This window comes from Chroicocephalus ridibundus, chromosome 14 (assembly GCF_963924245.1).
Source record: "Chroicocephalus ridibundus chromosome 14, bChrRid1.1, whole genome shotgun sequence".
Lineage (NCBI taxonomy): Eukaryota > Metazoa > Chordata > Aves > Charadriiformes > Laridae > Chroicocephalus > Chroicocephalus ridibundus.
The window spans coordinates 1,391,801-1,415,278 of record NC_086297.1 but is presented as its reverse complement, the minus strand read 5'-3'; the positions used below and the strand labels follow the sequence as shown (position 1 = coordinate 1,415,278).

The window sequence follows — 23,478 nt, the reverse complement described above, 5'->3', positions numbered from 1 at the left end:
CATCTTTGTGTGTGTGTGTGTGTGTGTGTGTGTGTTCGTGTGCGTTAAACAATTCCAGAGCATGTTGAGACTTGGATACAGAATCCCAGGGTTTTAAAACGAGTCCTGGTCTGCAGCGTTCCGGGGCTGTGGTCTTTGATGGCAGGGATTTGCGCTAAGATCAGGTAGAACAAAAGTCCTTAAGGATTATTTTAGAACAGAATTTTATTATTTTTGTGACCGTGTTGAAGTAAGTTTTATGCTTAAAAGCAAATTCTACACTCCTAGGGGTTTTTTTATTCTTGAAAATTAGCAGTAATTTGCATAATTTAAAAATGGGGCATATATAAAAGCAGTTCCTTTTTTGACACTTAGGGATTTGCTGTTCTAGCGTCGTATTTGTTGTTTGGGTTTTTTATTACCACTACCACAGGATTATTTCTGCAAGAATTCTGGAATATTATTCCTAGGCAGGCTCTTTAATTACATTTCATCTAGTTAGGCACTGCTCTGTTGCAGGGGACGGCGTGTTTGGCAATAAAGGCAGAAAACAAAGTAGACTCAGGTGGCCACAGGATTATTAAACAGATTAAACATGTTGACAGTGCCAAACGGGTAACGGGAAACTTCCCTCCCTGGGTTTCACTGCTCGCAGCCAGACAGCCCTTGTCCAGGGCGGGATCCCCTGAAGCTGCTGCTCCTAGGATGAATATACCCCTTTTCAAACGATGGTCTTTCACAGTTACGTGACTTCGTTGTCTACATTTTCTAAGGGATATGGTTACCTTGATCTTGTGCCTGGCAAATGTGAGGATTTTTTAGAGATCATGAGTTCGAGTACTTCATACAGTTTTAACTTCTATACAGCAACACAAAAAAGTAAAAGAAATAATTAAAAAAATTGAATAGGGAATGTGATTATAAACCCACCCACCCACCCACCCCCCAAAAATAAGCAGCTCTGTTGAGATGCTGTATGCTGTATTCATCTGTTGTGTTGTCCTTTAGCATTCTCTTATTGCCTTTATCCTGAGGAAACATCGGTTTAACGTAATGTTGGGTTCGAGAAAGTAATTTCTCCTCGGAGTTGGAAACCACAAGGGGTCAGTAAAGAACAGAGAATAGCTCCCAAAGAGACACGCTGGCTGTAGCAAAAGTCCTGAAAGAAATGAAATAGTGCAAATTGTTTGTATGTATATATTTAGAAAGATACAAACCCGTTGAATTAAACTGTTGCGTTGATAAAATTCAGCATAACGTTTTTGATACAGCCCTTTATCCAAGATTTTTAACTGGCACTGATGATAATTTTTCCCCTAATCAAAATATCTAATGATTTGCGGCTGTGAACGCAATTACTGCCTCTGCTCCCCTTTATATTGCTGACTCTGTCTCTGCCTTCGGGTGCCTCATGACTTCTGTAATTACCTGCCTCCATCCTCGCCTTCTTTATACGCTGGGTGGGAGAAATGGACCTCCATGGAAATCTCTGAGTCAGCAGCTTGAATTATCACATGAATTTTGTGGACCTGCGAGACATGGGTTCCGAACACCCGGCTCGTGCTAGGATTAGACAAACTAACTCGGTTTTACTAATAATCCAGAATTCTTTCTGGGACACACTGCTTTCTCTTCTGTAATTCATAACCCAAATGAATTCACAGACACTCCGATACCATCGTTCCTGCGTGACGAGCACGGCAGTGCGGGGGGGGTGGGCTGCAGCACTGGGTTTCCTCTGTTCTGGGACATGCTTTCTGCAAAAACACATTTTTAATCCTTTGCGCATATGGCACAAAAATTTTTTTCAGGCAAATCCTTTAAATAAATCTACTATTACCAACCAAAAGAATACCTATGACACAAGTTTAAGGGGAGGAGGAGAGGAAATGAGGGGAAAACTAAACTAAAGACATAAAGTAGTCCATACGTAACTCCCAGGTAGAGTTCTGTCACCCTCCCCGCTTCTATTTTTATGAAATATCCTGTTTGCCTTCATGCCTTTTTAATAGCAATGAGATAGATATGAATTTTTTTCTAGCTATTTTTTCAATAACTGTTTTAGCTATTGAAGTAAAAATGCATTTTACTCCATTTTTATATATTCCATTTTTTACTAATTACGTCATAGTTCACCACAGTGACATTGCCATCATGAAAATAAATAGAAGAGTGTGGCTTCCTGCTTATTTGCCTATTTCCAATGTTCTTGCTGCAAAGAAGACTTGCGAGGATGCAACTTCACCAAGGAATACTTGGCTGAAAAACGATCCCTGGAAACCTCGTGAATCCTTGCCAGTGTCGGCGGAACGGTGCATCTCCCGGGGACGGGTGGGTCGTGCTGTGCTGCCGTGTCTCGTGTTGGCATCTTCGGTCTGCTGCAGTCTAGTTCAAGCGTGCTCCTTTCTAGGTGGATAAATATGCGCATATACATTCAGTAGTGCGATACATTTCTGTAATTTTGTTCATTAGTTATTGGCTCTTGAAAGGAACAATAAGAACGGGTGAGGGTGCACAGTAAGGTGGGGAAACGCCACGTGTCCCTCCTTCTTCATAAGCATTTGATAAGCCAAGGGAAGAAGCACAAGAGCCACAGACCATGTCTTTTGTTCTGTTTCACTGGGAATTTGATGCAAAAGCATCTCCCCACGTTGCTCAGCACATGTTTTGGAGGGAAACGGGTAAAATGGCCAAGGAAGGTCCTTCCCTCCGTTGACTTGCAACAAGGACGTGAGCTCAGGCTGGGCCAAGATGTCACGCTCCGGCCGTCCCCTCTCCGGCTGGAGCTGCTGGGTGCTAAATCATCCCGAGCTTAGGCTCCAACTTTCTCTGTTCTGTGTTGTTTCCATGGCTACAAAACTCTCCGCTAATGAATTATAAGCTTGCATTAGGTTATGGTATTAAGTTTAGAACTCAGTCTGGTGAAGCATTAGGTCTTGCTGGCATTTAGAAATGGACTCTTCTCATTTCAAATTCTCAGCATCCTGATAATTAAGTTGTATAAACTAGGAAATTGATAGTCCTTCGTAGCATCTATAATTACATGGAATCGAAAATGCAATAATGTAAGAAACAAGCTGCCACAATGATGGAGAGCATTTTGGTGAATGGGAGGTTTTTTCCTTCCAGATTTTGACTTGAAATTTATTGGATTTATTTACGTTATTAAAGGCTTGCTAATGGCTCGACCTCTCGATCAAAACCCCCACTGAGCTTTCATGACTGGAAACCTGAATAGGGCGTTTTGTCCTTCCTTAAGACTCAGCTAAAGTATTTCAGTTTCCTCTTTTTACACCCTGAGTATGAGTTTTGCCAGCTCCGCCAGTGACATCTTCTGTGGTTGGTCTGGGGTCTGAGCTGCTCTGATGCGTCTTGTGTGGGGTCCAGGTAGCGACAGGCAGAACTGAGCATTAATTACGTGTTTGCAGCCACAGCCTCCCGGGCTCTAATAGTGAAACTGGAACGGCGTTATCAAGACTGTTCCTTTCCTCGCTTCTCACCACCCATTTTGCCATTTCTTTAAGTGATGTGCAGAGTGTTACCTGCAGCTCTGCCATGGGTTAATTCAAGAATTAGGAACAGAAACATTGGGAACAAGGTGGGCTTGAGTGGGATAGGTTGTTCCATCACCTGGTGACATTTGAAGAGCGTGTTGGGATCTGGCAGAGAACCAATGAGAACCTGTGGCGGGGGTTTTGTTAGAGTTTTTCAGAGGGATTGAATCCTGGCAAGAGGACATTCCTGCTCCACGGATCTCAAGGAAGTCTTGGGATCCGAGATGAAGCCTGCTCAATCAGTCCTTAGACTGCTGACCCTCATGCTATCAAAACTGTGATTTTTTGCAACGGAGACTGAAGCCAGTGCTGCTCTCTGCTTTCACGTCGTTCATTTGTGATTTACAGCGGAATGGGACTGATGGGCAACGCGGTCGGTGCTGGGGGGGGAGGGTGCTGGTGCGTAACGCGAAGCAGAGCTGCGAGTCTCGAGGAGACTCGGCTGCCGGGAACAAAGCTCTCGATTTCTTTTCCCGGTAGGTGTCAGTGGAGCCAATAAGTAACGGAGGAGACGCGGCGATACGCGTGCCGTTCCCAGGCAGAAGCTGCGTGTGCCGTATGTGTGTATACCTCCGCACATGCGTTGGGAATTCAGCATTGTTGTTTAATGTTTTTTTCATTTTTCACTTTCTCCTCTTGAAAATTTGTTACCGCTAGATCTCCCCGCTGGGTGTCTGTGAACTTGCTAAGAGCGAGTTGCCTTGACAACTGCGAAATACATCCTCTAGCGAGCCGCGCGGCGCGAGGCCTTTTGTTGGCTTGAATATTTATTCATGAGGAATACGTGGGTTTCTCCCTTCTGAAGCTGTGCTGGGAGGGTGGCGGGGTGTGGCTGCAGGTTGGGGCAGTTTTGGAACCCCGTGTTCATTTTCCCGATGGGAACAAAGCCAGTCTTACTGAGCTGAATGTTGCAAACAGCAGCAGAAGGGAATTAATGAAGGTGAGCGATACGAGCACTAACATAACGGAGCTCATTGCCCTAAAGAGATTGAGGGTAGGAATGTGAATTGTGTAGATTTTTTTTTTTAATTCTTCACAAATTTTATTTATTTATTGGCTAATGGGAACAATGACTGATTCGGTCTTTCTGCTCTGTAATTCTTAAGTTTGTGAACTATAGATAATAACCAGAGGGCAGAAGAGCCAACATTCAGATTTATTGTTTTGTCCTGTTAGATTGTCTTCACGGTAAAAAATCAGATAGAAAGTTTTGAAAAGACTCAATGAGAATATTCACTGCAGTTGAAAATTTGGTGCAATAATGGATTACTATTCCCCGAATCACTTCTTTTGCTTCTTCGCTTCACACTCCTCATTCGGACGTAATTAAAAGACCAATTGTTACACTTAGATGAAAAATAAATTGAACGCGTTTTTACTGCAAAACCTGAGATATGTTTTCCAAAAAGCACATACCAAATTCCAAGAGACTCTCCAGCGTAACGCACTGTGAGGAACACTCCGTGAAGAAGCGCGTTTGGGCTGAGTATATCAAGTGTGTCTCACCTGTGGTTTCAGGGTAAAAGAACTGGCCGAGATAAGGTGCGTCCAAACCAGAGGAAGTAAGATGATGTGCATGTCTTGTTTTCTTTTAAGATTAACTTTTCTGCTACCAGTGCAGACTAATTTATCTTTAACATGCTGTTAACATGTTTTCCTGGTTTGTTTGCTGCAAGCTGGCTTCGTTGTAACAATATTGTGTTTTTGTCAGAGATATTAAGCCAAGCAGTCTGAATCCAGGGCCTGGAATGCCATCTTCGACTTCAGCAAGTTTTAATATCCGTAAAAAAGAAAGGTGGATTGAAGTAGGATTCTGCTATTTTCAACTTTAGCCATGGTACGAAGAGGCAAAATTACATTGCTCTTTTCCAGTAAACTTTTATGAATCATTTGAATTTATCTCCCTTCTATAGTTGTAAAAGTGTTTTTGCTCCGGGGATCTGGAAGAGCGTGTTGGTTGCAGGGCGCTTTCTCTCTGCAGTACTGGAGGCGTATCAGGTATAAAAGTCACAGCAGAGCTCAGCGAGACCGTGTTAAAGCGTTTCCCGTCCTTGACCTTAGGAGAACACACCAGCGTACGCGGGCTGTGGACACACGGCAGTTAGGGTGCCCACTTCCGTGCTCTGCCTCGACAGCTGCTGAAGGAAGATGTAGAAGCGTTACCAGTCAGTGGACCGTACGTTAGACTAATATGAATAAAAGTAGTTCTTAGTTGTAAAAGAGTTTGTGGACCGTTTTAAGCAAGCTAAGGCATTCCTGCTGTTGTGAAAAAACAACCTTAAGGTATAGAATCAATAAAATGGTTTGAATGGTGATATTTGTAGTGCTGTAAGGATGAGTAGGTCCCAAAATAATATGGAACATTTTAAGTAAATCTATTAGAACTGCTTTTTCTGAAAAATGCTTTCCTCCAGGGCAGCAGTCAGTGATTCTGGTTAGCTCTTCCTCCTTTCGGATCCATCGCTCTGCCTGGTCCAGGTGTTTTCCGTATTGTTCCGTGTATGCGTGTCCGATGGCCCTGCTCTCCAGTTCTGTGTGTGCAAAGCTCTCCTCACACACAGTTTAGCTGTCCAAGAGAGCCCTGGGTCTCTTTATTCCTCCATGGTTAGTCCTGTTGTTGAAACAGCATTCCCAGGAGCTCTGGAAATCACTTCTGTCCAATATCTGTCCTATTTTTAGTGCTTAAGTTTAGTGCTTAAGAGCATGAAAGTAATGGGGGGTGCTGTTACGTTTCATTTATGCAGATTAAAATGCATCAGTAATGTAACATTTTATCTAGTGTATTTATTTTTATTGTGCTCCTCTTCATTGTATTTTAACAGTAGTTTCGGTTTTTGTAGTTCCCTATCTGAAGTATCTGAAATATGTAAATTGTTCTTTATGTGAAAAAACAATGTCCCATATGTTGAGGTATTCAAAAAGCCGCAGAAAAGTATTTTCCTAGCAAAATATCTGTTCAGCAAGTTATTTCCCATGTGGGTCACAACAAGAAATTAAAATTGCTGTGTGTGAAGAAAGTTTGCAAGTCCTCACGTTGCATAGAACGTCATTAAACAATTCCGATGGGCACAGCCAACTAAATATTCAACCAGGGGGGGAGATGAAGGTCCCTCAGATGGAGCTGGAAACCCTGCAGAAATGGCCACAGCGTAGGAGTGGGTGAGGTCTTCTCCACACGCACACTGGGCCCAGCACATTTCAGATGTGTTTTCTCCAAATCTTTGCTAAATCTTGGAAGCAAATGCTTGTTTCCCTGTATCTTCACCCATTGCTGGCAATAAGGCACAACATTTGCTCTCTTTGTAGACTTCCTGTGTTTAAAGTAAAGCCATTTTGGTGCTTGAAGACATTTTCTTAATCCTTTGGTCATAACCAGAAATCACTAGTTGAGTTTCTGAAATACTTTTGTCTTGCTCCATATTCTGGGTTAAGTTCTGTAATAAAAGGACAAGGTTAAAGGCTTTCCTTAAAGCCACCAACATCAATTACTAGTGACGAGTTGTGACGTTTCTGCTGAGTGTAGAAACTTCCATGAGGCTTGTAAGAGATGTCTTGGTTTAGGTTTATACTTCAGGATGAATTGAATAACGTGGAATATACACAGCAGCTAATTCTCAGACAGCTAGTAAGTACTAGATCTTTCAGGGTTCATTTCTGACTGTCCCATCAAAAACTTGGTGGCACAGGTAGTAATGGTTCGATGATGTTTATCTAATTTTATTTCCATGCCCATAGCCTAATTTTGTTCCAGTAGCTCTGGAAATGTTTTTAAATAGTACTAAGAAGAAGACAAAATGATACATGCCTGAGGCTAAGTCATAATTGACACATATTGCAGTAGTATTTTGGGAAGCTCTTAATGGTTCATCTGTGAAATGTTTTGTTCTGGATTATTATTGTTTCCTTTTTTTTTTTCCTCCCAGTACATGTTTGCCAGCCTTGAAATTCCCACTGTATTTTCACTAGGACCTTAAGCCAAAAAGCAGTAAAAGGAATTCACATGGTAAATGTGAAAAACTTCTTTTTTGGCATGCTCATGAAGGAACGGTCCGTGGCCTCGCTGAAGGGAAATATGGGCCTTTGATAAGGTTGTGATAATTCGATCAGGTCATGAGGCCGTTCCACTGGGCTCCGTGTGCCTTCACTGAGTCAGCCTGGTCCTTCTCCAGCATTTCGTGGGTGCCGTGTTCCTATGTTTTCTGACATACGGTTTGCAAGAGCGTTCTCTCCGCACACGTACTGGTGTCCGGGCTGATGCACCCAGATGCTCAGCGCCAGGGACGCGATAACCAGGACTGTCGGTCCCGTCGGCGCGGGTCACTCGCAGCTGTGTACGGTCCCGTCCGCTCCTGCCGGCGTTAGCCATCGACCTGGAGCAGGTGGCACAGGAGCCCACTTGGCCGATCAGGAGGCACCCGGTGTTCTCCTTAAAAATCTACCATACGAAAAAAAAAAGAATTATCAAATTGAGAGCGGCATCTAATTAAAAAAAGATTAAACAATGGAAGTAGAGGAGTGTGTCTCTGTAGCTCATCGAATCTAAGCATTTTCTTGCGAGGGTGCAGAGAGGCCTTGGCTTGGTTCTCTAGTATTATTTTAAGATGCCACCTTCAGATCCTGACAGCTTCATCTCGCCTGTGTTTGATCCCAGCGAGCACGGTGCTTTCAGCTCGGGGAGCCGGCAGAGGGCACAGGAACCTGCCGATGAATCTGCCGCTCCTTGTCTTTTGCAAAAAGTGCTGTTCACCCCCGAGCCTGGGATTGCAGCGCTGCAGAAAGCACTCCCTGCAAGAAACAAACCGTCTTGGAATAAAAATTTGTTTGCAGTTCTGAATGATGTATTTTTCAAACAGGCTGCTGACAACCTACCCAGTGGGTTTAAAGTATAAGAAATAAAGCTAGTGTTTTCTATTCAGTGCCTGATTTGGATCTCCCTTGCTTGGTGAAAAGGCAGATATTGAAATTGCTGCTTGTATCTTGTACGCAGGATCTTTTATCTGAGATCCCACACACGAGAGCATCACAAAGACATGGCCAGCAAAGCTGCTCCTTTAAACCATGTCTTCAGCTTGTACAAATAAAGGATATTAGGATTTTTCTTTTTTTTACTTGTTTTGCTTATGGCTCAGTCTTCTGTTGTGGCCTTGAAAGGAGCTTTGTCCCGACAAAGAGCTCCATTACAGACACTGGATTTGTCCCAGCTGCCGGCTCTGCCGAGGGCCGTCCCTCGCGGACTCGGGGATTTAGGCTGATGCCCAGGACTGGCTCTTCCTCAACGTTTGCACAGCACACGGTCCTGATCGGCATCTCCAAGTGCTGCTTTCATGCAGCAAGTAATAATGGTGGAAGAAATTCCACGTTTTAAGCTGTATTACAATAAAAAAAAAAAAGAGAGAGGTCAAAACTGCCAAAATTCCTATCCCTGTGGCAGGGTATCAGACTTCCTGCACGTAACAGAGTTGCAGGAAAAGTCATGCATGAATATGCTTTTCAGGTGACCTGTGGTTCTTTGATCAGAGGTTCACTTGCCGTTACTGCCTGCAGAACGGCGCTGGAGTCTGTGGATCCAGTCGTCCCTTTCAGACTTGTCTGGGGAAGGGAAAGTTTGTATTTTCCAGTTTCCAGGGAGGCTGCCAAAGGTGTATGCCAAGCCAGGCTTCTAGGGTGATTTATTATGTGACTTTGAATAAACTTTAATTTCTATAATTTTTTTTCTGTAAAACAGTGATAATATGCAAATACTGTCCTTTTGCAGTGCAGTGAGAACAGCGGTTATCCTTAAATGTCAAGCATATGTCAATGGTGCAAAGTAAATTGGCCACATTAGAGGTTATTTACCAAACCAACACACTAGATAGATGGGGGAAAGCACTTACATCCCAAAGGATCATTAAACTTTCTCGGCTTTGCTTCTGCTGGTATATGGGAATATTTTGAGAAAAAGAGGGATTTTATGTTGTAGCCTGCGTTATCTTTTGGTGAGTCTTACTTTTTTCTCTTCTATTAACTTTGAGATTTGAAATGCAACTTACTTGAGCAATTACATGGTGTCTCGTATGAAATACTGAGGCTGTTGCAACCTTCTGCAAACCAGACTGTCTTGCCAAGGCAGAACCTTTGTATGTAATATTTCCCTTCCTCCCTTTTACTGATCAACACTTGATTGAAAATCAAAGTTGATTGTATTGCTAGTTTGAAAGTGGCCATGTTCATCTGCATTAATTCTCATGTGTTGTGTTTTGTCTTTAATGTAGGTTATTTTTCTTAATGCATGTCAAAGATTCCTAACTCTTGCTATGCAGTGACTGTTAAGAACTACATTTTAAAAGAGAATGTACTGAAGAGACTGTTTATATCCTAAAATACCCTATGTAGATTATAGCATGATATTTATGAAAAGCATTTTTTGTATTTCAAAACAAAAAACACCAAATAAGCCTGCTTTTGGCATGAAAATAAGTGACTTTTTTTCCTTTGGCTTTGGTTTTTGCTTTGGTTTCGCTCTTCTAACCAGATAAGTATATCTGCTTTTATCTGGTTATACATGGACACGGTTTTCTACTTTAATTGACTCAATAATGTCAAAAGTATTGTTGGAATGAGTCTTCGAAGTTGTGTCTGTGCAAATTTTGTTATGCAGCCTTTCTCCTGGGATTGTCGCCTCAAATACGGTCATCTCCAATTCTAACCTTCTCCCAGCGACCCGTTCTGCCAGGAAAACGGGCTGCTCTTCTTACTCTCCTGTTTTTGTGTGTGTATGTGTGTGTGTGTTCTTCAGAAAGCCAAACTGGGGCCAGCTGGTAACAAAGTCATTACTCCAACAGAAGACAAGAACTCAAGTGTGCCGTCCAACAACCTGGACAGGGTGAAGCTGACAGATTTCAACTTTCTCATGGTTCTTGGAAAGGGCAGCTTCGGGAAGGTAGGAATTCTTGATAACTATTCCACTCGCATTCTTTTTTCCTTTTTTTTCTTTCCTGGGGGAAGAATGAATGAATAATTCTCTAAGAAGCAAAATCCAGAGTCAAAAGGGTGTGCATTTTTGAGGGAGGATTTCCTAATGCAGTAGGGTGATTCCCTGAGGACTGACAGGCTTCAGTCATGATTGGCAGTTTTCTTGAAAAAATAAAAATAATTTTTAAGAACTCAGACTGTTGGGCAGGATGTAAGAAACAGTTGCTGACTTTTAGATCCTCATTTCTTGGCAGTTTCAAGGAAATTAAGTCTACTTTTCTGGCTTTACTACCTAGGTCACTCTGCCAGTTCTGGAAGTCACCAACATTGGTAAGGCTGAATATTGGGGAAAAAACAGGAATAGTGTATATATTTTTGAAAATCTGTTAGTCAAAAGACAGGGCTGCTATTTTTCTGTCTCTTTGAACAACCACTTATATGATAAAGTGCCCTTTACCGAAGAAGCCCCCGGGGATTCAACATTTTATCAGCCCTCTGGCAACGTGCCTGCGATTAACCAGAGGGTTTTGGCACAGGCTTTGTCTGAAATGACTGGTGCAGCGCACTGCAGTGGGTGAGTAAGGAGGAGATTTGTGAAGTTTTGATCAGGTTAGTCTGTACCAATAAAAGGAAACGCCAGATTGCCATCTATACAACTCTTCGGGCGTACGACTCCCCTTCCCTCCTTGTCAGATAGGAAGATTTTCACCCTGTTGTTTCTCTTCGTGCAGGTGATGCTGGCGGACAGGAAGGGGACGGAGGAGCTCTATGCAATCAAAATACTGAAAAAAGATGTGGTGATTCAGGATGATGATGTTGAATGTACAATGGTTGAAAAACGAGTCCTGGCATTGCAAGATAAACCACCGTTCCTGACACAGCTTCACTCTTGTTTCCAAACAGTTGTACGTGAGCTCTTGTCTTTCTTGCCACCCTGATGTTTTCCGCACTATATGATCATGCATTTTACCAGCTCAATAACATTTATTAATGTCTGAACCATTTATCATACCTTCTGCACATAGAAAATAGTGAAGAAAGAGTTACCCCATGTAATTACCCTTTGTATTTTAAAGGTAAAACCTAGGTTTAAAGATTTTTCTTCATACAGTAATTCAGGCAGACCAGTGTGACAATTCATAAATTTAATCATGCGTGCTTTGCCAAGTCAGCCTTAAGCCTAGATTCACCAAGGTTCCTACATACTTTTAAGGATCTGAGGATAGTACACGAAAAGTCTTCGTGGCTGTTAATGTGTCATGAGGTGATTAGTCGTGAATCAGTGTTTGATGGATTTAATTTAGTTTTCCGGCACCCCTGGCGCAGAGGAAGGCATTGGGTTTTTTTCTTCCATCCCGATATGAAGTGGGGGTTCCCCAATCACATTGCGAAACATCTCCCAGCGACAGACTGCAGGATGGATCTGACAATCCAGCGGCGCCAGACCGGTCTGTTGGGTGACGTGGAAATCCAGGTGGTGGACAGTTGGCACTTAGTCTGCTTTGGGTTTTCGGAGTGGGCACGGATACACCCTGACACTAGCGAACCAGTTCCGAATAGTCCAAGCTGGGCGGACGTCTTGATTGGCAAGAAATCAAGGCTCTTCTTGCCTCACCTTGTAGCCGTCTTATGACAGTGGCCTTGAACTAGTGCTGCAGGGCTGGGATGTCGCTTAATGCCGTGATGAAAGGACATACGTGATTGTTTTTCCACTTGACTCTATCTTTTACCACTTACATTGTTGATGGGTTTTAATCTAAAAACAAACGGACAAACAACAGGGAGTTAGTTTGAAGTAATAACCTTGTACTCTTCCACAAAGGAGCCACGCCACCCCGTCACCGTTCCACAGCATAATTGTCTGTGTCGTTAGCGGCATTTTCAAACCCTGTTTAATGTCTACAAATCTGAGCAGAAAATGGCCTGAATGCAGTAGATTTGCAGACATAATTAATCACACAAAAACATGAATCTAGGAACTATTGTGCTTGGTAATTCTTGCTTCCTAAAATATTTTTCCTGCCTCTACTTATAATATTGTCATAATAAGATAAGAGAGGTCCTAGTGAGAAATAGAATTCTGTCTCCCTCTAATTCTTTCTCTTTATGTAACTTGATTAGTAAGCAAAAAGCCTAGTGTCATCACAAAATGAAAAACTACTTTGTTTAATCTTATCTGTCTTTTGAGCAAATACATTTTAAATGTAAAATCTTAAAAGTACAAATGTTTAGTTTTCTGGCTAAGGGGAATGGAGGAAAAAAGTTGGGGGTTTAGTATTTACCGTATAATTATTTTTTTATTTTATCATTTACCAGAGCAATGGAGCTACATAAAGGCTTACATAAATCACGAACACCTTTGCCTAATTTACTTGATGTTTTCCTAAGAGTTAAGTGGTTTGCACTTGGTGCTGTGAAATATTCTTGAGGATTAATGTTAGCTACAAAAATGAGAAATCGTGTATTAAGGGGAAGAAAAGGCATAAACTGTGTGACCATAGGAAAAATTGATTATTTTTGCTGGTGCTTTCAGCTGCAGGCTTCTGTTGCCATGGATTTTACAATAAAACAATTTGTACAAAAATCCAAATTTCATAAATCTGATCTGGCCAATTAAACATTTTGCCCATGGCTTCTCTGTTGTGCTCAGCTTAGGAAATCACAGCTTTTAAATGTGTGTTGATGTTCTGAAATCTTGGTTACTGGACAACTGAAGACTTTTCAATCAGTGCTGAAGGAAAGAGATTGAACTAGAGCATCTTAGTAATGAGTCTCTTTCCCATCAGAATATTGGATCGGAACTTTTCTAGAAATACTTCAGGATAATGATTCTTTCCAAAATAACTGAAGGAAAATTGTAGGAAGCCAAAAATATGTCTTCCATAATTGGGAGGAAAACTATTAATGAATCTTATATGCTGTCTGGGTCATGTTATAACTGCAGATGGTAGGTTTGCCATAGTGTCCTCCGCCAGAGTCTTCAACGTTAAGTGGTCAAAATCATCCACCATAAATAAAAGAGGTTTGTAGAATGCAAAGAGTGTATTCTTACTGAAGTCCCTTGGAAGAGCTCAGTTTTAGTCCTCTTAAAGCTGGGGGGCAGGCCTAATGTTTTAAGTCATACTGTCTGAAGATCGCTGGGTCGGAAAATACTGCCCAAGTGCACTCAAGCACGTTACGGTCATGTTTGATTTGAGCTACTTGGATCCACCCTTTAAAAGTCCTCACTGTGCAAGAAAAAACTGCCTCCCAAATACCTTATTGCCGTCTTCCTCCAGCTGAAGTATTTGCCTATGAGAAATCAATGGAGTGTCACTTTTAAAGGTTCCAGTTACTTTTGTAAACCTTACAACTGCTTTTCTTTGCCTCTTTCTAATAATCAAAAAATTGTATTTTTAATACCTCCCATTTTCTCCCAAAGGAAAACTTATTAGGAAGGATTAGAAATGGCCTCAAAGCAAGAATTTTCAACTGTCTTTAAGGGGGGGGTTGCAGTTATTTTTAGGCAGATTTTTCAGACAAAACTATGTGTGAATAATTATGGGAACCGTTGTAGACACATAAAAATGCATCAATAATCGTTGGCAAATCCAGCCAGATCTCATCGGTCATTTACTCGTACAGGTTTTACAAAACATTCCACTTCCATTTCCTGATCTATCAATTTTGCCAGAATGTACAACCAGTCCTAATAATCCTAAAAGCTTTATAATAGCATATTAGTGACTTTTTTGCTGATCAATGCATATCTAATATTTTCTGTAATGTATTTATGTGTGTCTTTAATACTTTATCCTAGGACCGTCTGTATTTTGTAATGGAGTACGTGAATGGTGGTGATCTCATGTATCACATTCAGCAAGTAGGAAAATTTAAGGAGCCGCAAGCAGTGTGAGTGTTCATGTTTATATCTTTAAATCATGTTGTCATCTTAATTTTATGCTGTAAGAGGATTAGGTTTCTTTATCACGCTATCTAGTAGCGTCTTCCCAGGTTCGGTATGAAGTCTGGGCTGGCCTCTTTTAATTGTGCTTTTTAAGGCCCAAAAGGTGAAGTTTATCTTGAAAATATTGTTTGCACACACGGAGCAAAGGTAGCTGTGCCTTTTTATTCAAAAACGCAGGACGAACAAAGGCATGCGATGCCTACTCTAAAAGTGACAAGAATTTAAACAAGGCAACAGGAAATTAAAGATGTTACTTGGTATTCTGGTGGTGTTTTTAAAAGGAAATATAAAAAAAAGTGAGTAGAACGTTTCAGTCTGAATTAATGTTGTAGTGAAAGGCAATACAAATAGAGTCAGCATTGCAATATAAATAATAGTTTGTGCGAGATAAATTTGATGTATAGCTTATTAGAATTTCTGTGATCCTACTTTTTTATAGGTGTCTTATTTGTGAGGAGTTAATAAGTGGTTAGAAGTTGTTTATATACATGATCCCTTTTAGGTAATGTACATCTGGCACATCAGAGAGCAACTGATAATGGTCTGTAGCGTGTTCAAATGTGAATAGATCCATCAGTACCATTTTAGTCATGCTTATAACATCTCGTCATCATTTATTAGTGTTTCATAAATCATTTACCAATGAAACTTTAAAATCAAGCGTGACCAACTGGTTCAAGAATTCAGCTAGGATAATTTCTTGTTCCAATTTAAGTATTCGGGGCTTGTTTAAATGGGAGGCCTTCTAAATATAAGCATTTGCGATACAGAACTAAATTTCAGCAACTTGCTGGATAAAAACTACATGGTGTCACATCATCCTTGACTCCCAGCTAATGTGACTTGCCAAGACTCGTTGAAAACTCGGGTGCTTTCTGACAGCTTACGCCTGTGGAGCATCTTCAGGCACACGCGTTCACAAACACCTCTCATCGAGCGCTTCAGCGCTAAGCTTTCCTTTCCCTTATGCTAGCCTTAAAATTAATCTATCTTTAAATAATCCTCTTGCCTATAATTTGCACAGTTCCACAGCAACTGCCTTCAAACATCCGTCAATATTATCTATCCTTTAACTACATTCAGCAATTCTATTTTATATGGTAATCATTTGAATTAGCTTTATGTAATTAATCCATTAACAGCCTGTATAAAGGAATACTATTTCTGTGAATTATTTCATGCCATATGAATTGCAACGTAAATTGAGCTGCATCCGGAACTCAGCATTGATATGTGATTAGAGATAATGACCTTTGCAGACAGAGTCGGATCGGCGCGGTAAAATGCTGCACCATTTTTTTGTGGTCTAGGGAGACATTTTCAAATTCTTTGAAAATTCTGAATTATTTTATCATTAAGTACTTGCAATATCTGCTAAAGTCGAATTGAAGTAAGGTGTCTTTTATGTCATCTGCCTGTAATACCATTTTTATACTTTAATATATATACACATATTATATACTTTATATGCTATTATAGCATCATTCTTCACCATGATGCATTTCCAAAATAGTTTGTCAGAAGGAAATCATGAAGCAGTAAGAAATCTTTGGGTTTTTTTTCCATACAGGTTCTATGCAGCCGAGATCTCAGTTGGGTTGTTCTTTCTCCATAACAGAGGGATTATTTATAGGTGAGTATAGCCTGACACAAGTAATTTCTGCACTATTTTTAAAATTCCAAAAGGATCAGTTTGTTTAACGTTTCGGTGCATTATTGAAGCAAGTCCAAAAAGCAATCACGGTAGTGTTCATGTGGTTGTGCTGGTGCGCTGTAGAGCAAAGCCACTGCTTCACCTGAGCTTTTCTGACGTCTGTGCTCTGCCTAACTCAACTTGAAAATGTAAAATATTCTCTTCTGCACCCCTGTGTGATGCTTCATTGCTTTACACGCTCAGAGGTGTCAGTGTGAGTGTGCCCATGGTCCTACACATCCATCTCTTCATCGATTGTCCAGTTTCAGGGCTTATGGTCGTTCTTGTCTGTCTGCAGTGATGTGCCGGCTCCCTCCGGACTGCAGGCTGCTGTGCCTGTGCAGCCCTGTCCCCTCTGCCCCCCCGGATAGCTACCCATTCGCCTCATTTAGAGAGAATTCTACGTAGAAGTAGATAAGTTGGCCTAGTTCATCCTAAGCATTAACATTAAATTACTGTGATTCTTCACAGAGATCTGAAATTAGATAACGTGATGTTGGATTCAGAAGGACACATTAAAATTGCTGATTTTGGAATGTGCAAAGAACATATGTTAGACGGAGTAACAACCAGGACCTTCTGTGGCACCCCAGACTACATTGCACCAGAGGTAAATATTTACCATTTCAAGAACCTTTTAGTCTCTCAAATGAAACTTGTCCCTATGAACATTTTACACCACCGAGTTTTGACAGCTGTAACTCTGGATACTCTGTGGATGGTACCAGCTACGCTTCTGCAGGTGTATTGAATAGCTTTGTGAATTAATACAACGTTATCAATAAAACTTCGCTATTTTAAACAATCTGGTTGATTGACAACCGAACTTTTTATGAGATCAGTGCTTCAGATTTTGTTCATACATGCAAAAGACTAAAGTATGCGGATGGCCACCTTGTGATTTTAAATTGTAGCCAGGAAATGTTATTATATGTATAATAACATTTGTTATTATGAAGAACTTTGTGCTTCAGTTTGTGAAGTCCAAGAGAGTTCGCGGGCGTTGTTGAGGTCATTGATGAGGTCAGCAAACATTTTATTGGGAGCAAACACGGCTGCTTTCACGTATTCTTCCATAAGGTCACACAGCTGACAGAATACCTGTATTCGAAGGATTGTTTGGCATTTTCAGGAAATCACAAACTGCGCATTGATTTTTGGGAGGGGACTCATGAGATCTCGAAGCCTTTCACTGACTTCCCTGCAAAACTACTGCAGCCTTTTCCAGGCCGTGTCTTACAAATGGTGCAGAGGTGTCGTGAGTTACCGCTTTGGATCTCAGGAAAGCTCCAGCCACTGAAAGCCTCAAAAAAGCTCTAAGATCAGGGCTTGAATGGAGTTGGCATAATAAATCCATAATTTGCCTTGAGTTTTCTGTGACTTGGCGATAGCTGGGCTGCATTCAAGCCACTGAAAATCACACTTAAAGACTGCAGTGTCTCTAAAATGAAAATTTGTTCATGAGAAACACAGTTCTACTTTAAAGCACGGCGATAAATACGAGCTTAAAGTTAAGATTTTCAGTCTGGATATGATGCGTATTTCAGTGGTTTAGGTATAAAACATTAAAAACAAGCACATGTGGTGATTGGGAAACCATTCAACTACGTGAATATTAAAATCTGGTATTTGTGCATACTGAGCTTTCAGGAGTCTTGATTTGTTTGGCTGCGAATTCGGTGGAAGAGGCTCTATCCCGATCCAAGAGACTCGGTGTTGCGCTGGGAGCTGGGCAGGAGGCAGCTCTGGTGCAGCATTTCTGGCTGTAATTGGATCTTTGTTGGAATATGGGAGATTTATACATGGACAAGGAAATTAGTGTCTAAGGTGAATTTTGTCATTTCTGTGAAACTGGAATGAAAAACAGTTTGGGTTTTGATTTTTTTTTTCCAGTTGCTAATTCATGCTTTTCAGAGTGAAATATTGTGTATTATAAAACCTTGTTTTTTCACAAATTGCTCTTGCTCGCAGCAGGATATCAGACCAACCAGAGCAGTATTTCATTTTCTCCTGTCAAAACATAAATGAAGCCAATATTACAAATTAAAAAGTGTCCTTTCTGTGGCAGTAGTCTTGTGCCAGATAATACCAAAGAACGCGTTGTCGGTGCCAAAATCTCAATATGGGTCAGTGCTGGAATGATTTGTTTTACTTTATTTGGAAATTTCATATAAAGAAATAAACCTTTCACCAAAACATTCAGTAACTGGGAGGAAATTGGTCTTTCTGTTATCTTACAAACAGACATTTACTTTTTTTTGTAGTTGGCTGATTTTTTTTCTTTCTGAAAATGTTATTGTGACTGACAAATTGCTAACTAGGTCTGTGGTAAACTTCAAAGTAAGGTTCATGTTTTGCTTGCAGGAACATTTGAGCGTGTTTCTGTGGGCTAAAATGTATAAATTTATAATAGATTATAATGAGGAGCATTTGCACGGTGGCATTCCCTGCTGGGTGGAGATAAATGAGCTAAATCTAAATAAACTGTTGAAGGTATCTAGTATGAGTAGTCCTGTGAGTGTGTTGCACTCAAACATAGAGAATTAGCTCTTTTAATTGGTATTTGGGAAATAACGTTGTGACTGTGGGGGGGTCTGAAAGACCTCATGCTGCCTCCAATGACCTACCCAGGCACCTAGTTCAGAGATGACACCTCTGGAAGGACCATACGGGGACATCTGAGGTGGCTTCACACGTACGATCTCCGGATAGAAAAGCAGGGGGATATGGTGCTTCATTCCGCAGAGCGGACTCGCACACTTCGGTGTACTGTAAAATAATGTTTTCCTGTTTCAATGATTGGGAAAGTTAGCATTTATTATTACGTAGGTGTATAACGCACTGGAATTACTAGTCATTTTCTTATCCTCTGCAATTTGAGAAACGCGCAGAGGTTAAACTGGTAGAATCTCAGGTTTGACCAATTCTGTCAGGCAGAAAGTGGTTATCTAGTAAGGAATATTTGTTGATGTGCTGAACTTAAATATTTATGGTCAGAGCGGTAAAATAGCTGTGAAATCAATTAATACTTTGTATTTCCTTGACCGGTCAAGAGAGACAGAAGGAGATGGATGTCAAGAGGATTAGCAGGATGGGATTCTGCCAGCACAGCCCGCTGCCTGTGGTGCAGCGCTGAACCCCGCCATCAGCACGCCCGCAGCAGCTGGGGCGTTGACTTGGAATTGCAGAACTTAAAGCATTTTAATTAGAAACTTCGTTCCCCTTCTCCTCCATCTAATAGCCTCAAAACCTTAAATTCTAACTTTACATTTGGTGGGATTATGGAAGGCTGATAGGTATTACAAAGGTTTGGAAAGTGTACATTTGGCTGTTTCTTGTACTAGTGATGTTTATTTCTTTTAATAACTGAGTTTTAACTTTTCCAGTAGACATAAGAGATGTTCACAAAAGACTTTCTCTTGCCTCTGGGATATAATCTTTTCATCCCAACTGGCTACCAGCTGCAAGCTGCAATGATCTAAACATTCCTACAAATTGCTGGTATTAATCTCTGTGTCCTGCTCTTAACTGTGCCTTCCTTCGAGGCAAAATGGAAAAAAAAAATGAAAAAAGCAATCAACATTCCTCTGCCAATTTGGCTCGATGGGAGAAGCTCCTCCTGAGCTCTTCCCGAGCTCTCAAATCCATGGAACCCGAAAAGGCAAAGCTCTTAAAATATAGTAATAGATAGCAAAAATGGGACATCTGAAGTGCAAAAGGGGATGAAAAAGGCAATCGTTTGAATTAATATGGAGAAGGAGGGGAAGGAAAGGGTCCTATCAACTTTCCAGTCTTCCCTGGCCAGTACAAAGCAGAGGTCGAAGCTGGAGGAGGGTACAGGGCTTCATTTCTAGGCACAGGAGCTCCCTCGCTGCTCCAACTGCGGTGAGGTTGGAGGTCGTGTTAATATACCCCTGTTTGTTCTAAAAGATACCAAAATTTGTACATGCAGATAGGATTGTTTTGGCAGCTGCTGCAAGGCAGCCAGCGATGGCTTTGAGTGCGGCAGCTGGTAGGTAATACATGATGATTTCTGCACGAGGAGGAGGGAACTACTGAAAATACGACACTTAGAACTTGCTGACTTTGTACCAATGCATGTTTGACTGTGTATTGAAAACTCATCTGCTTCCTCCCACATGTAATTCCTTCCTTGAAGTGAGCGTTTTTTCCTCTCTTTTACATTTTCCAATTAATGCGTTTAATAGCTCCCATTATTACGAGTACAACCGCCGGTTTCCGTGCATGACGCACAGGTTGGTGAATGAACGTGGCAGATTCCTCTTCTGTGTTTCACTCCTATTGTATCCTTACCAGGATTCGGCTGGTGGTTCAAATTGGGTGTATTTAATTAGGATTAAAGGAAAAAAACTGCCGGTGTACAGCAGCAGATATCGGCAGGACCACCTTTTCCTGCAGTGCGATAAGTGCAATGGAAAAAGTGTGATCATTGTATTTGCAGTGGGACTTCTCTGCGGTGGGACCTTTCCAGTCCCAGGGGAACTTCATGTCCCTATTTATTTCTCAAATCCCACTCTTTCATCAAGCAACTGGTTCAGGCAGGGGAGGCGTGTGCCAGCTCGGAGGGGGTGCTGGGCTGTTCGTCAGATGCTTCTGCTGATGTTGACACGCGGCATCAAATAGGACAAAAATTTTAGTGACTCTGACCATACGTTAGGTTAAATGTAGGAGCTTTTTTCATGTCAGTTCTCTCTCTTGATGATTCTGCTTGATATTCTCTCACAAAAGCAGATGTAATTGGGGCAGATTGGATTTGCTGATGAGAATGCTATCTAGAGAACAACCCAGTCTCGACTGACCTCTTGCTGGATAAACAAACGGCGTCACTGGGTCCGTGCTGTGTTACATCTTTCATGTTATGACATTGCAGTACCGTATTTAAAAGATTCCCTCTCTTCAGCGCTCCCATCAAACTCTTTCCCAAGAGGAGCAGAAGCAGAGCGTGGCCTCGCGGGCAGACCCCTGTGCCAGGGTGAGAGCCGTGGCGGTGGAGCAGCAGGTTCTTTCTAACTGCTGTGGATCCATCTTTTTCTCATTTGCTAATTGAAGTGAACTGTTCCTACCAAAACCACTTACCTGAAGTGCACTTAATGTACAAAATGTTCTGCCTTTATAAATTAATGACCTTCTGAAAAATATCCCTTTTTTTTTTTTGGTAAGATACTCTTTTCCATAAGGCAAGGAGAGATTGTCGGAGAAGGGCTGAGAATGAAATGTTTTATCATTTTCTGAGTGTAAAGGCCACTGTTGTTTCTGAATAAAATTTTGCAAGTGTTTGGTCTTTCAAGAAGCAACATTGATTCCAGCAGACCTCTGGGAACTCACTGGTGCCAGAAATTAAAGGGAGAGTAACCGAGTATGCCAACCACCATAATATGAAATGAATGTCCCAAATATATATTTTAAAGTCCATATTACTGGTAAAAGACAACTAATAAAGATTGCCTTTGCGTAGGACCTTCCTGCTGAGAATCTTGTTATTACCTCTGGTCGTATAATATATTTCAAAGCGCGATTGATTTTGAAGTCCTTTGCTTAGAAACACTGCAGCAGTTTTTAATTCATGTGCTGCTGTTAGCCCAGCGAAGAACGTATATTCACACAGGGACTCCATTTCATTTAGTAGCCAGGCAGTCCTGCGTTATTGAACTGGTGACTCAGTATTCTCCTCAGAAATGACAGGACTTGCTGGTCCGACTTCTCTTTCAGACAACTAAAAAATCTAGAATATGTGATTCTAGCATAGAATATGATGGATCTAGCAGTTTGTTTCACAAAGAATAAAACCACATGCAAACAGGAAAGTAACTGCAAGCCCATCTGGAGGAGTGACGGCCTCGGTTCCCTGCTTATCCCAGTGGGACGGTGGCGCTGCGGCTCGAGGCTCCCACTCTGCCTTCCCCAGTGCGGATGGACACTTCGTGTGGATGGAATCCCTTCGCGAGCCAAAATATCCCTTCACAGTTATTTAGAAGGAGATCTGAGAGAACACCTGCACCTCAAAACTCCTCTACAGCCTGCCCAAACGCATCTCTTAAATAAATTAACACTGATCTCTGAAGAGGCCTCCATTAAAGAACATGACGCACGAGGGGACCTGTGTGCCGATGGCAGTCGCAGCCTTTCGCTGTGTCAGGACTCAATTTGTGCCTCTGGGTGAGTCAGATGTGAACCCAGAGGGTGCAAAATACTTGACATTTCCATTAGGCTCAACAGCAGAAACCGCTTTCTTTTTGGTGTAGCTGGTATCTAGCTTCATACTAAGAGTATCTCAATCACACAACTTGGGAAAACATAACTGAGCTTCTCAGGGTTTTGCTCTTTTCTTAAATTTTGATTTCTTTTATAGCAGAACAAAAATATAAATATTGAAAAGAAAGGCTTAATTATTGATAATCTGTAAGTTAAGTGGGTCTCATGATTTCAAGCTTTGACACAAATGGATGAATAGCATTCTTGCCTTGTCTCCTACCTTGTGCAGCTGTACTACCTCCTTGGCCTTCAAACGTGCATCCCAAGGGCTCCTAAGAGCTGCATTTCCCAAGATATTGGAGTACCAAAAGCAGATGGGTTTAGACTAACATTTGCAATCACTGAAACCAGTGATTAGCTGGAGTGGGGATTGCAGGATTCGCTTTCTGGGCTTTTTCAAGGAAATATGTTCATCTCTGTATGTCACTGTTTATCTAATATGTCACAAGACTGTATGTTAGATAACACAGGGGTTTTTTCTTTGGTTTTTTTTTTGTGATTGTGCAGATTATTGCTTACCAGCCCTATGGGAAGTCTGTGGATTGGTGGGCGTACGGAGTGCTGCTCTATGAGATGTTGGCTGGCCAGGTAAGAGTGACCTCCTCCTGCTGCTCTGATCCAAGGCTCCCTGCGGGGTCAGACCCTTAGGGGACAGAAGTGGGGCCTTTCATACTGACATTATCTCCTTGTACTCTTGACCGACTCCGCTGAGAATGTATTTAGGCGTTAAGCTCTTTGTGTTGCATGTGTATAATCAAGCGCTGCCTTTGAATACGGCTTCTTTGTGCTGTAATAGTGTTATAAATAGCCAGCTTCAAAATTGAATGTGAGACACTTCAGCGGGAAAATGCATGTCAAATGGAAGAAATACCATTTAGTAGTTTGAAGCCAGGGGGAAAGGTACTAAGAGTGTGTATATGCTCTGCATTGCAGTTAAGTCACAAGAATACAGGTTTTGTGTTGTGTGTCCTAGGGGTAAAGTATGGGTCTCGCCCCTGGAAACGTGCTGGGTTACAACCCCCTTGTTCTGCACAGTTAATGAGACACTGCTCTCCGAGTCCCTCACGTGGGAAAGCAAC

General features: G+C 41.6%; 1 protein-coding gene across 2 annotated transcripts in view; it reads left to right on the top strand.

Annotated features, from left to right (window-relative positions):
• PRKCA (protein kinase C alpha) overlaps positions 1-23,478 on the top strand; it is a 156,820-nt gene that overhangs the window by 120,199 nt on the left and 13,143 nt on the right. For both annotated transcript variants that reach the window (XM_063352623.1, XM_063352622.1), the window contains 6 exons: positions 10,312-10,455; positions 11,219-11,392; positions 14,287-14,378; positions 16,004-16,066; positions 16,598-16,736; positions 22,907-22,987. In XM_063352623.1, coding sequence (XP_063208693.1) covers positions 10,312-10,455; positions 11,219-11,392; positions 14,287-14,378; positions 16,004-16,066; positions 16,598-16,736; positions 22,907-22,987 — 693 coding nt within the window. The remainder of the gene's footprint in view (positions 1-10,311; positions 10,456-11,218; positions 11,393-14,286; positions 14,379-16,003; positions 16,067-16,597; positions 16,737-22,906; positions 22,988-23,478) is intronic.